This window comes from Lissotriton vulgaris, unplaced genomic scaffold, assembly GCF_964263255.1.
Source record: "Lissotriton vulgaris unplaced genomic scaffold, aLisVul1.2 SCAFFOLD_756, whole genome shotgun sequence".
NCBI classification, from domain to species: domain Eukaryota; kingdom Metazoa; phylum Chordata; class Amphibia; order Caudata; family Salamandridae; genus Lissotriton; species Lissotriton vulgaris.
Window position 1 is genome coordinate 794,657 of NW_028251774.1, and position 15,125 is coordinate 809,781.

General features: G+C 40.4%; 1 protein-coding gene across 1 annotated transcript in view; it reads left to right on the plus strand.

Annotated features, from left to right (window-relative positions):
- Positions 1-15,125, plus strand: part of LOC147662771 (uncharacterized) — a 191,578-nt gene that overhangs the window by 68,878 nt on the left and 107,575 nt on the right. The window contains exons 7-9 of the mRNA XM_086950914.1: positions 8,335-8,382; positions 8,472-8,515; positions 8,593-8,651. Coding sequence (XP_086807040.1) covers positions 8,335-8,382; positions 8,472-8,515; positions 8,593-8,651 — 151 coding nt within the window. The remainder of the gene's footprint in view (positions 1-8,334; positions 8,383-8,471; positions 8,516-8,592; positions 8,652-15,125) is intronic.

The window sequence follows — 15,125 nt, forward strand, 5'->3', positions numbered from 1 at the left end:
TATACTGTTTTTAGGATGTTTTTTTTCTTTTCTTTTTTTTTACTTCAAGAAGGGAAGTTCCCATTTAGGATGTGTTTCCTGACTATAAATGTATTTTAAAAGTTGGTCAATTGGCACCATATGCAGAAAGCAGCACTGATGTATTGTATTTTGTATTATTTTGGCCTTGTGCTGAAATAAAGTGCTTTGACGGGAAACATCGTTTACAATGCTGTCATTACATCGCGTTACCTTTACAACACGGTCGTTACCACGACCACATTGTTAGAACGGGATACCTTTACATCGCAAGTCATTAGATTGACTTGCTGTAGGGGGCGCTCTAACCTAAGGAATGGTATAAATTACTATTCCAACACCTTCCCTACTGTTGCACAGGCTGGAGTTGGAATAGTAAATTATACTATTCCTAAATCCAGTGCGCCCCCTACAGCAAGTCGATCTAATGACTTGCGATGTAAAGGTAGCATGTTCTAACCACGCGGTCGTTGTAACGATCGCGTTGTAAAAGAACGCAATGTAATAGCATGCGTTGTAACATGTTATCTTTATTTTGACTGACTGACTGAATTAGGAACTTTCTACCTAAATTGAGGGGCTGCCACATTACCTTTCTACAATACGCTAATGGTATCATAATCATAGACATGACACAAACTTATTGGACTGAAGTAGGGAGGCCCTTTGGCCATTAACAATGTTAAACTTAGAAATTATTTGGTTATGAATGTTATAAAACAAAAATGATTTCTTACAGCTGGAAGAACACATGTTGTCAGTAGATATTGGTGGAATCAGCATTAGGCTGGTTTATACCTACAGTTATCTTGGCATATGGCAAGAAAGGCTTGCAGGTTGCATGGCTCATTTAAAAGCCCTTAAAACTAAGACTGCCGTTTTGCTGTTTTTTAATGACAAAATTATTTTTGAAATGACATGGCCTCCTTTTTGATAATATTTAAAGCCAAGTGTATGCCTTGGTGGATATATGGACTAGTGTTGTTCAGAGATAAACTGGCTACCTGGCACAGTGCACCAGCCCGGGAGCTCCTGATTGAGCCATTGCATAAACTGGTTTAAATGTTGCTTTGGCAAGTGACAAAGCAGGATTGCTGATGACCAGCTCATTAGGTGCTGACCAGATGCGGTTCTTGAAGTCTTTGTTGTGTTGACCAAACGTGATGGAACACCAGCTCAGAAGGAACCACCTTGATAGTGCTGCTGTCTTGATTGGAAAGGCTGTTTACCATCCATGAAAATTCAACAGATCAGATCTTTGTAAAACAATCTTGGCAGTGATATAGGATTTTTGCTTTGTATGCACACTAGTGTTTGCCAGGACAAATCAAACTGCAAATTTGGTATGCAATCATTTAAATAGGAAACCAGAGGCATTGCAGACATGGATAGTTTCTGATCGAATTAAGTTGAAAACATTTGCTTCATTTTCCATTACACGGATTTGAAAATGTCCTCTAATAATATGTTATCTACTACTGCACATGTTAGTACTACGAATGATCAATTATTACTATTGCCTGTCCTTATCTTACAACTGTAGCTGAGGTATTTAAGGTTGTTTGTGGGCGGATAACAGAAATCTTTTTTGTTTTGCGCTGTCTTTTCCTTCCTTCTCGCGTCAGCTGCCTAAAAGCAAGATGGAGTATTTTGTTTGCATTGCAAGGCGAGAACAGCAGTTGTGGAATCTCAGGTTGCAAACTGAAAACAAAGCAGTGGCCTGTTGGCGTTTCCTTTCATTAGAACATTACCACATCCAGTGTTTGCACAATCCTAGATACAAGCATATTGCTAAATGTAAGTCATTATGCAGTGCACCTGTAGAACCTTTTAACTGCTGCACTCGCTAGTACCAGAATCATAATTGACTGTACGTTAACTTTCTTTCCTTCCTTTTGTGCTACTTATGTTGTGTTGCTACATTCACAACTTGTGACAGTTGAGAATCAGCTAAAAGGTATCCATTCTTTGACCAAATATCTTAAAGGCATGTCTCTTCTGTGGATGTTCGTAGTAAGTCCCTTCAAATTTTTCTCCATCAACCTTATCCACTACCCCATTACTCCCACCTGAAATGCTTCCTAAAAAATCTTCCCCTTATTTTGTTTAAGCATACACCTGCCATCTGTATTTCAGGAATTAAATGTAAGAAGGTAAACAATTTAGAGGCAGGGAGCACAAACCTGCTAGAGCTTAAAAGAAAAGGGAATCATCGACCGCTGGTCAATTTCAATCTCTGTATGACAAAATTAGTAACATTCTTCACACTAAGGGTACCAGCTAACCATTGGAACCGACATTTTGGTGACAACTACCAGATATTTGTTTCTGTAAGCAGTCCGGACTAGGGGCACCATAAGCAGTCCTGGCAAAAATGTTCAATCCCACCCCACTCCCTTCGTCTCCTTGCACTCGCTCTCTCTTTCAATCTAGGCTCTTTCTCTCTCTTCTTCTGTCCTCTTCTCCCTCTCTGATGACTTTCTCTCAACTTCCCGTTCCTCCCATTGACTCTTGCAGCCTCTCCGTTCCTGCCACAGTTGACCTCTGGGAGCTGGGGGAAGAGACAGACCGGCCTTTAAGGACTCCAGTTTCGGTGGAATAAAAGACCTGTCTGGCCCTCCCTGTAAGGAGTTCGACCAAGTATCCACTACGGAAATACATGTCTGCCTGAAAAAAGTGAAGTAGTGTGGCTCACTGGTTAGAGGCGGCAGACCCGAGAGCAGAGGACGGCCCGGGACCAGGGTTCGATTCCCGGCGCGGCAGGTTTCTGGACCAGGGTCAGCGGACTCGATAATTCTCTCGCCTCGGTGCCCACTCTGATCAGCGATCACACTCGGCAACTCTGGGCATTAGCTTGCCTCATCTTCACTAACGGCCCCACCAGACCGCCGGGGATGCCTGGTCTCACCCTGGAGATACCCATTAAGGGACCATCTCTCAGGGAAGCCAGGAAGGGTTTCGCAGCGGTCAAAGCGCCTTGGGACCCTACGGGTAAGTAGTGCGCTATATAAATGCCTATACATTTACATTTACATTACTCCGTGCCACATTTATTATGGTACCCATGCTTGGGCACTTGCATCTTTCCCATATATTCTCTGCCGCAGGTGCTCAAAGTATTGGAAACTCCTTCTTACAAAAAAGGACGTGTTCCTCCCTCTCTTAAACAGACCTGTGGTACCCATCTCTTGAAATAAGCAGAAGTTGATATCAGCAAACCTATCGGCTTAGATCTACTACTGATTAAAATGATGGCGAGGTCTATCATAAATACACTTCTTACTTGTTTGTTTTTTGTCATTGTGATGGCCTAAGAGTGAGTGAGGCAGGTGGAAAGATGAGGTTTGCGAGACATCTTGTTCTAGAGTGAACAGTGGGATAGTGGAAGGACTGAAAGAGCTACAGAGTCAAATAAAACATACTAAAAGAAAATAGAATAAAGGCCAACAAATGAAGATAGTATCATAAAAATGCACAGTTCTATACCGAAAAAGAGACTGGGTTTATCATACTGTTATGACCGATGCACATGTGTTGCCCTTCCTCTGTATTTTACACGTGCCCCTTGGTTAAGTATACATCAGTGCTGGTAAAGAAATAAGACAACCCTCCATGTAGAGGTGGCCTCTTGGAGGAAGATGGACCTGGCCCTAGAGCTTAGGACTGTCAATATGGAGACTGATGCCTGGTTTTCTATAATTTGCATGAGGTTTTTGATGTGTTTAATTTTGCACTAAACGTTTAATTTGTATTCTTTATGTTTAGAAACATGGTGGCTCTTTCACATGGAAGAAGCTAAGCACAAAGGTTTTAAGTGATTTGTGGGCAAGGTGTTGTGTGACTATGTATTATATGGGATAAAGTACCCCCTGGCGTGTTTGATAAGGATATTGCAAGCCAACTCGGAGTTCCATATCTTGTAAGGGAACTCAGGCTTCTGCCCCTTTCCTCTATATGGCTATGGATCCCCTTGGTGATTTGTAATATACATATAATGTATGGCAGGGGGTACTTTATCCCTTAAATAATAAGGCAGGGGTTTATCACTGAGACTTGAGTGTTGCCTTGCAGTATGAAGCACTTTCGGTTTTCTCGTTACCTTATCAGGTGCTTTCCTACTCCTCAAGATCCCCAATAAAGTTAGAAAAAGTTTGAGACATTTGGATCGGGGAGAGGCATTACTAAGTAAATGTGAGACATATCCATCAGTATTTATTTGTTAGCTTTCAGGTATTGTTGAATCTTATTGAATCAAAGATTGATATTTTTCTGCCGCCATTAAAAATCAGTACTGATATTCAAAAATGGTAGATCAGAAAGACTTATATGTCAAAGATTTTATTTTATTAGTTAATAAAACCTTAAACACATAAAACCAGCACAATACATATAAAATCAATACATCTCTGCTTTATGCTGCCTAAGTGCCGATGTGTCCATCACAGGGGCATAGAGCCAGATCTAAAAAACATACCACACATAGACAAATGAATTAGCAATCGATGAGTCTCATTGTGCATACAACAGGATAAAATATTGAGATTATGACTATTTAAAACCTTTAGCCTTCTTGTATCGTCTAGGTGTGCACAGAGAAATCACAAAGAACATACAATACAAATATAAATATAAATATATATATATATATATATATATATATATATATATATATATATATATATATATATATATATATATATATATATATATATATATATATATATGATCACAAAAAATCGTGCAGCCTGTAGAACATGCATACTTTCAGGGCTTACATACTATACAAGGGAAATAGTGTAAACATTTCAGGACGTTATGTCATCTCGCATCACCTGCTAGGGTTGAGCTAAAAAAATACTTGATGTAAACATCAACACTACTGTGCAGGGAGGCATTATCAAGGTGCTTAAAAGTGCATTGATGCAATTGTGCAAGGAGGTATACTAAGTTTGAAGCTACTAAAGTGCTCCTACCTGCTTAGTGAGGGTGTATGCGTGCCATGCTTAGTAAAAAGTGTCTAGTGCATTGAGCTTAGAGCAATTGTACAGCGTAACATACATAATCATCAATACATCTTTATTTCGGTAATGTACCATAAAAATAGACTACATGACATATAAAAACAGTTCATATAGATGACAATATAAAACATTTATAGCAAAATTAATTTCCAGAAAATTTTTCAAGTAGGCACTTCTGGGCAAAATTCATACATTTGAAAACCTCCATTAAAAACATACATAATGCGATTGTGCAAACAGCATTGTGAAAGTGCTTTTTGGCAGCATTTGGCAGAACTGTGCAAAAAGGCAAAAAGGCAAACTGGGTAACACACTCCTTATCTGATAGGCTTGAGGGCCTAGGGCAAACATTGGTGCAGCTGTGCAAAGATAGCATTCACTGCAGATGAACAAAGGTAGTATTTACTGTGCTATCAGAGCATCCAATGGTAAGCAGAAATGAGCTATTCCTCATGATCGTCTAACCCTTTAATTGATGCTAAATACCAACTATGGGGTAGGGATCAATAATTCTCTTGTTCTGTCCCTAGCACCTCTCGCGAATTAAAAGTGTTATATATAACTCTTTCAAACCCATAGACAGCATTCATGTAACAATTGTAATCTGTGTGTTAAAAATTTATAAAAACTGCACCAGTTGAATAGTCAGCATACAATTCTGCGGGTTTAGGCCTCTATGGCTGTCGTCCTGCAGGTTCTAACACCTAAAGCTAAGACCTCCTTACGCAAAAATGGCCTCCAATGTACTAGCAGGTTGGGGTCCACACAGCGTACATGTACAATTGTTTCTTTTGCCCGGTAACACAAGCGGCACAATGCATATTCCTGTTGGGCCTTCATCTGCCACTTATGGATGAAATCAAGTGTTGGAAGGCATCCAAATCAACTCTTTATCAGTTCCTTCTTGATCGCCAAAGACAGTGTTGCCTCAAAATGGGACTGGTCCTTTCTTATTGTATATAAGTTTATTACTAACCACCCTTGCAATCGTTTTGTCAGTGTAGCTTTATCTTCTAACCTGTTTTTCTGCTGTATGTATGTATTCACTCATTTTTTTAATGTATGGTCACTCATGTTCAGTTGCCATAAGTCTAGGATGCCAAGATTCTGTATACTGTCCAGCAGGTATTTGGTGAATTGTCCTTTCCCCCTTATCATGTTTGTCTTTCCAAACAAGTTGAGCCAGCGATCCCTGTGGGGAACTCCGCAGCCAATGACAGCACTTCCTGAAGGCCCCTTGCCTGGCTAGTGATTGTTTTACCAAGGCAAATTCCACTCTTAATTGGGCGGGCAGCCTGACTTCTGAAATCTGAAACATTTGTTTATATGTTCGTATTACAAGCTTCTCCAAGAAACCTGCATCTTCACCCAGCACTACTTCTCCTCCATATCATAAAGTTGGAATCAGTTTTGGGTTAATCACTGTTATCAACGCCTATAGATTGTGGCCCCACAGGCTTTTCCTCAGGTTTGAGAAGGAGAAGTTTAGGCCCTCAGCTTTTGCAAGGGTAGCTTTTTTTGTGCAGCAAAATCATTTTGAGTCCAATTTGAGCCCGATGTTGTAACTTTTCCAATGTTGGACCCATTTAGGCTCAAATTCCCATGTTTTACTATGCGTCATTTAAGCAGTATAACAGTTTTTTACGTTAATTTCCAGCTGGTTATTTGCAGAATACTCGGTGAGCCTAATAATGAATCTTTGTAGGGCCATGCGGGTATTGCTTAGCAACAGCAGATCTCCTCCATATAAGATGTTACTCAGCTGTTGAGACCCAATGCTCGGTGAATGCGACACCACTTCTGCTAGGGAGGATGAAGGATCACCAATGAAAAGGTTGAACACAGTGTCCCCAATACATTTCCCTGTTTCAATTCAAGGGAGTTGGTAACCTTTCTGGATAAGTGGCACCCATCCCCCACCCGGATATTTACACAGGTTTTTGTATATCACCTTCTATGCACATGACGAGCTCAGCTCGTCATGGGGTACGGTGTTCGTGTGCTCATGACGAGCTGAGCTCGTCATGAGCCGTGGAACTCTCACACACGGGGATAATGCCCCTGCTGTGCTGAACGTTCCACGGAAACGGGTGTGAGCTCGTCATGAGCACACAAGCACTGTGCCTTATGACGAGCTGAGCTCGTCATGAGCACGGGGGCGCAGTGCGTGCCCCCAGCACAGCGGGGCAATTACCCCCGCTGCGAAGGGATATAGCATTTAGATAGCCCTTAACCCCTTCGCTGCGGGGCGTTTTCACCTGCTGTGCGGGGGGAGGGAGGCGGCGCGCGGCGCCGCGGTGCTGGTGACCAGCTCGGGTCGTCATGAGGCACAGTGGAGCTGTGCTCATGACGAGCCGAGCTCGCCACGGCCACACCCATTTTGGAACGTTCAGCACAGTGGGGAAATTATCCCTGCGTGTGAACGTTCCAACGGCAATGACGAGCTCAGCTCGTCATGAGCACAGCTCAACCGTGCCTTGTGACAAGCTGAGCTCGTCATGAGCATGGAAAGTGTTAAAAGGTTTTTGCGGAATTCCCCAACGTATTAGTTTTTCTCATAGCCAGCCTCGAGGGACTCAGTTAAAGGCTGCTTTGAAGACCACAAAACACATGAATAGAGGCACCATGGTATCGCACGCTCTTTATTATGAGACCCACTACGATTAGGTTGGTGCAGGTTACTTATTAGTGAACCCTGTTTGGTTCATTGGTAGCCGTTTTGCCTCTCGTCCACTCCTGTAGATCTTGCAGTAGTAGTGCTGCAAAAAACTTGAGGTCCTCATTTATCAATGATATCAACCTGTAATTACTAGGGAACTTGGCTACCCCACCTTTGAAGATGGGGTGGCACTGATCCTCTCCAGCTTTTCGGTATACTTCTCGTCAACAGTATTCGCTTTAACATCGAATTGATGAAAACAGCCCAGGTTGTAGCGTTGTGCTTTAGGAGTGCCACTGGTATTCCATTAGGTCCATGTGCGCAGTTGGAACATGAGTTTTCAATTATTTTTTACCAGGGACTCCATTAGATGGTCTAAGGGTTCTGTTGAGTGGTCTGAGGTTTCGGTAGCACCATTGTAATTGGTTTCCGGGGTCACCGGTTCCTGTGGGCCCTTGCTGTGATCTTTGTCACAGCAGGGGCCCACATATGTGAAATTTTTGCCCTTTCGTGCTAAGTAATTTTGGGTACATACATCAGTTTGCATATCTACAGCATATTTACAAAGGCCAAAAAAACAATTGGATATTGATTTGAGGCAATGGGTTTGGAATAACTAGTTTCTTCTCTTTCTAGCTGAAGAACATTCTAAGTGTAAGGACGTAACAGAATCATCTAAACCAGGTATAGCATAACATGCTTAATTTTTATTCAAAATTCCACTGGTATTGATATAATTCGGTTAAAGCGTTGCTTTTATCTGATGTCTTTAGAATCTGCTGGCCAGACTCTGTGTGAGCGTTGCAAGAATAAACATGTGAGTTATTTTGCCTCTTTTTTTAAATTATTAATCTAGTTTTTCTATTCGATATTTATGAAACGTTTATTTTTCAGTGTCTGCAGAGTGAAAAGGAAAAGGCAGTACCAAGAAAACTTGCAATGGGAGAATTCTTGTAGGTATAATTGGAATTATGTCATAAACAACATTTTCGATCTTTTGAGGTTGTCCTATCTCCTCCGTGCTAGCTTCCACAGTAGCTGTGGTTCTGTAGAGAGGTGGAAAGTTTTACTATCACAATATTGTTGAGAAATATTTTGTTAAAACATTGTAGCAAAGATATCGACCTTCACAATATTGTGCTGATAGGTTTATATAGGTAATTATAGATTTACTATTCTTGACTCCACATATAGGAATCTGGATGATGTGCTTCTTTCTTTAAGGTATGCAGATAGAGTTAAGGATAGTATATATAGACTTACCTGTGTGTAATTACTGTCACAATATTGTGATCCTCGATATTTTAGTCACAACATGTTTGTTGCACAATATTTCTGATATAATATTCTCACATACAGCTGATAGATAGGTATGAAGCATCTTCAGTAGGTCAAGATCCTAAATATGTCCACCAAAAATTTACAGCTTTCTCCTAGCCAAGGTCTGACTCATTCAGGGACCTTGTATTTCCTTCCTCAACCCCTCCACTGTAATGTTACTCTCTCTTCTGTTGTAATATAAATATCCCCATCTCAGTAATGCTGCATGAATGTCTTGTATTCTCTTGCTCACTCCAGCTTTCCACTGTCCCTTCAGATTCTGATTGGGTTTTATAAACTATAAAATATTTTTTATTGTTTCTTTCAAGTTTTGGGATACACGAAGTAAGTGCTCCTTCCCTAGACAGTTATTTAGTATTACTTTAAAAAGTATCTTTAACAAAGCATAACATTGATTATAGGGTCTTATTATACATATCTTATATCACTTTTGCGGCCGGTCGAGGCCAGGTCATATACGTCTCTAGGTTGCAAAATATCTTCCTATATGATTAAACTGTGTGCCACTATCCTGTACTATTCTTCCAGTCTAGGTAATTTTAAACACTACAAAAATGAATCAATACCCTCAATATTTACCTCAGGTTCCGTGAAATATAACTCCTTATCGTAACATATGGAAATTAAATTAATAACTTTCTCAAATAGCCTTACCCTTTGAATTCTATCCTTTAATACTCAGAATAAACTTAGACTCATCAATCCTCTTCAGCCAATCCTAAATTCTTTTGGCTATCTCTTTGTGATAAATTGTGCCTAATCTTAACTAACAAAAACTCAGCTTTGTCTCTGAGTAAGACTTGTAACTGTAATCTCGTTTTTTGAAGGAATTTGCTATGCCTCCATTCTTTGTATATGGGGTAAACTGTACTCCTGTCCCATAAGCATTTTTTCTGCAATCAATTGCATCCTTCTTTTACATCTTTTTTTTTGCTTAATACTTCATATTCGAAATGTTTTGTTTGTCATCAGTTTCCACTAGGCAAAAATTAATCCACAAAATTGTCTATAACATTGATCATTTTATAGTAAATGTTTTAGTAGGATTAACATACGTGTGATACAAATATAGCGCCAATAGGTCTCTCTATTTTAAAAAAAGCAATGCATTGATATTTTCATACACTTCAAAAGCTGCAGTGAGCCCTATTTCAATTTAGGCTGCAATACTTTAGGCTGCTAAAGTAGGTGCACTAGACACAACATTTCCCTTTTTCACAAAACAACCATCCCAGGGAAGGTGTAAGAAATGCGCTCTGCAGAGGTGGAGGTAGATATGGTGTTAGGCAGTTTAGGCATGGTAGGTTAAGCATGTTTTGTTGATTTGTAAGGTCGATATGGCTGGTAAGATATGCTAGGTAAGGTAATGTTGGTATGGTAGGTATGTATGATAGCTATGGTGGATTTGGTAAATAGCTGTATTGTAGGTAAGTACATATGGTAGGTATGATCGGTATGGTAAGAGTGGTTTGACATTACAACTAGTATAAACGCATGCCTTTACCACGCACAGCTTTACCACACATGCTACATGTATATGTCTAAAAGTATAATTGTTTTTTTAGGGGGAACCATCCAAATACCCTTTTTTATTTACTCCTAATCTACCTTTACCACAAGCTCTAAAACCTTGAATTACCCATGCCTCCCTTTACAACTACCCACCCCCATATCTAGTATTTACTTTGGTTTATTTATTTTGGGGGCCTGGAAGCCCACCAAACCATTTTTTAATTTTAGTCCTAACCTTACTTTACCACTACGCCCACAAATCCTAAAACAAACTTTTCTGTACTTTCCCACTACCCACCCCTAAACTTATTAATAGCTCCATTCACCACCATCCACCTCCTAAAATTAACTTTAACTCACTTTATCGCGAGGGCATGACTTATAGTTACTGTAGGGCATGAGTTATAATTACATTAGATAACTATAACTGGTGAATTTCAGATACTTCTTGAGTTCATAACGTTACGTGGGCACTAACAGTTTCACCTGACTATAACATTACTTAAACTTTCTTTTTTTAATTTCTAAGTTACAAAAAAAATCTAGATGAAGATATAATTTGAATTCCTACCAATAACGGCACTTTAACCTTTGTTTTTTTCGGTAAATTTCAAGTTTTTTTAAACGTTAAGTTAAACTTGTGGGCACCCACAATGTGGAGTTTGTTGGGGACTGTGGGAGGAGCCCCTGCCGGTACCCTTTGTGAATGCTGCCATTTTTTTAATGTAAGTGAGTGCCTGCCTTGGCCACCTACTCTGCTGGCCCCGTTGGGGGCTATGGGGTGACTCCAACACCCCTGTAGCCCCAGGCGGTCCCCCCGCATGTACCTTTTCCTTGCTCCTGCCCAGCAGGAGCAGTATTTTGTTACTACTCCTGTCTGGCGTGAGCAAAATTGTGTTCCCTGGGGATTGTGGGCAGGGTATCTCCACACTCTCCTGGGCAGGGTGCCACAGCATCCCGAAGTGAGCTTCCTGTGACACTGCAAAGTATCAGACCCCAGGGGCAGTAATCGGCTCAGGGAGGGGGGCAGCATTCCCCTTCCCCTTTCATAATTATGCCGGTCCCCATGGATTGGGTAACCTCCCTTTTCACTATTATTCCTGGTCCATGGGATAGGGTCCCCGGGACCATAATCAGCTCGAGGGAGGGGCATGCACATGCCTCCTCCCCATATGTATTTTTATTGACTCCTAGGCCCTGGTCTACCTCAGGGCTAATTTTAATGGAAAAATGAATGGCTGCAATCATTCCCTTTTTTTCTTGCCACGATCCTGCCGAAATTCCACAGATTTGCTGTAAAAAACAACATTTTTTTTTAAATGTTTGCCTCCTGGGGCTACATCTGGTAACCCCCTCACCCACCACAGGGGCTAATGTATTCTTACCCTACCCCCTCTACTTTTGCTTTACATTTTTTCTGGACAGGGGACTAAGTAATGACCACCGCAACATGGTTGTTCATGTTGTAGCTGCCCAATCCTATTGCTAACTCCAGTGAGACCCTCACTTCCACAAGAGAAAGGTGGCCCAAGGGGAAAAAAGCCCCCTAGGCTAATCAGAATGCTTTATTTTTTGAAGTTATGCTTGCGGAACTCTTGCGAGAGTCCTGCAGACCCAACTGGCCTGATATGCAAATCGTTTTTAAACTTAATTTCTCAAAAACTACTGGAGGGATTTACACAAAATCACAAAAAGCACACTCTTTTGACTAATATGTAGCTTCCTGCCAAATGTGATCGAATTCCATTCAGCAGTTTTCCTGCTATCTTTTTCCAAAAAGTCTATGGAAAATGCATGGAGTTTTTGCGTTTTGGCCCCTCCCCCCCCTGTTTCCTGGCCCCCACTTGATGGCTCACCCTGAAACTTTGCAGCAAGGAAGTGAGGTAAAACAGCATTTTGTTTGGGAAAAGTTTAGGTAAGATCTGTCGAACAGTGCCCAAGTTATTGGCAAACCAAAAACCTCAGACCTTGGATTCCCTTTTTTATCACCATAACGTTTTCATTTCTAGCCTTAGGACTAATAATCATTTTTAGAAATTTCTCTTTCCACAATCAATAAGCCAAAACACTCAGATGTGTTGCCTAGTGTAGATTAAAGTCACTTTTATCACTAAAAAGTGTTTCTTATTCCAGTCGAGTATTTGTCAGGAGCCTTCTTATCTTAACACTCAGCTTATGTGCTTCAGACATCTCATTTTTTTAAGTATGTTTATCGGAAATGTTTTTCTTTCTGTATTATCTTTTTTAAAAAAAATCTGTCATACTGCGGTTGCATACTTTAATTTGTCTATGGGAGCTTGTGCTGCGGCTGTAAACCGGCCGCAGCGCAAATGGGAGAATCTGTTCATCCCTGCACCGCGTGGCAGGCATTATGCTGGTGCCTGCCACATGGCGGAGGGATTAACATGGCAGCACCGTAGGTGCCCCCTCAGCCCCCAACCACAGGCCGCAGGATGAAGGGGTCCCTGCTAGGGGCCTCCAATATTGCTTTCCGACAGGCTTTCCATGTCAGAAAGCCCGACATGGAAAGTCTGTTGGAAACCGACATCGTAATCTCTACGGCGGAAACGTCGTCCATAAGGATTACAGGCAGGCCTCCGACTGGCTGACGGGCTTGTTGAGCCCCTCAGAATCCAGCTGGAATGACCGGTGAGTTTCACTTTCGACCACCTGTATTGTAATACGGCGATGGAAACTGAAACCTCGATGAGAGTCAGAAAGCAGCCAGCCAGTGGTCGGAGGCTTTCCGACTCTCCTCATAATTAGGCTCATTATTTGCAACAATAGCAAACATCAAGTAATATTCAACATTATATGTGCGTTCAAATATCGCCAAGGCCAGTCGGACAATTGTAGTAAATAACAATAAACCAAATAACAATGTAAGCCCCCCTTCCCATTAATTCCCTTATAAAGTGGTTTTATTTTCCATGGCCATAATTTACATCCAAAAATCCACTAACCCAGCATTTCACTAAATGTGGGTTTTACTCACTGGTTAGTTGCAAGCGATTTTTGGTGGTTTAATAAAGTCCAAGGAAAAAGTGAATATGCCTTTAAATTGTGTACATTTTCTGCACTTCAAAGACGAAGGTCAAATGTCAGGCTATATCTTCCGACAAATTGCTGCTTATATTTTTTAACATGAGGAGTGGGGTTTACAAACACCTCTCACTTTGCAGTCAGAGACAAGTCAAGTGAATTATGTGACAATCTTGCTGCGGTACAGGCAGCGTAAAAAGAGAGGCTTTAGGATGCCATTTTCTGTAAAACAACAAAATGTAAATGCGTGTAAATGAACTGTACTCATTCAGCAGTTAGGAAAGTACAAAATAATATTTTTTTGTAATTCTGAAATGTGATGGAAACCAGGATTTTAATAGGATCAAATTAATACAGTCTACTTGGTGATGCATAAATGATAACTATTCTCATTGAAACATAATTTTCACAAATAATTGTTTGTGTGCAGTATAGTATTATCAATATAACTGAATGTCTGTGTAAACTCATTGAAATGTACTGTCTGTGATGACAGTGTGCTACCACGCAATGCTTTAGTTACATTACAAAATCGCCCTAGTGATATAAAAAAAACACCCTTTTCATGTCCATTAAAGCTGGGCCTGCCGCAAAAGTTTGTTGCTCTAAAAATTGGGTAGTGCTTCTAGAAAGTTTGGGAAACACTGCACTAACCCATTTCAGCTCTTATTATAATAAATCTTTAATAAGTCTAAAATGAGTTGTAGCATGTAGACATTTTCTTAGAGTTTCCCTCTGTTTATATAATTTACTTGGAACAATAGATTACCCCTGTGCTTATTACTGTTTGCATAGGAGTAAGACCTTCACATATTTACTTAATGCAAGAGTGAGATTACTGAATACATAATATGTCACACTTCTCTTACTTTATCAGACTGTATGAAATTTTCGTTTTCGCTGGTTCATTAAAATCATTGGTATTCCATAAAATCAGTTTCATGATTTTAAGTTCAAAACTGCTAATGTTTGATCACATTTACTAAACATATCACATATTGCATTGCAAACTACTTATCCTACAAGAAATACAACATTAAACAGAGCACAACTCAGAGGAGAAGACCAAAACACACTAGGTAACACGCATAAGGAAAATAATAGGTAAAAAAAGTACAAAAAGGTTTTTGCCTCATAACCTGTATCTACTGCTGAATGTCTCTTGCTTGAAGTGTTTATTATAAGAAAATAGTCCCAATCTTGATACATCCAGGAGCAGTAAAAGCAAAATAAACACCTCCACTCCCCACTTGTTTTATTGTATTGATAAACTTAAAATTTTGCTTTAAGAACCTACTTTCGATATTGCCCCTTTTATTTAATGTGTATTCAATTCCATTCCATGTCTAATATTATCAAGTCGCACTGTAAGAAATTGGGTTATAAGGTGGGCGGGACCTGCGGAATTTCACTTCTCTGAATTCCGCTGAGTTGCATAAAAATCATGAGATTCTTCGAACAGGCAGGAATGTGCACATCGTGCGTCAATTTAACGCTGGTAGAGTGTTCTGTATGGAAAAATCGCAGGGCCA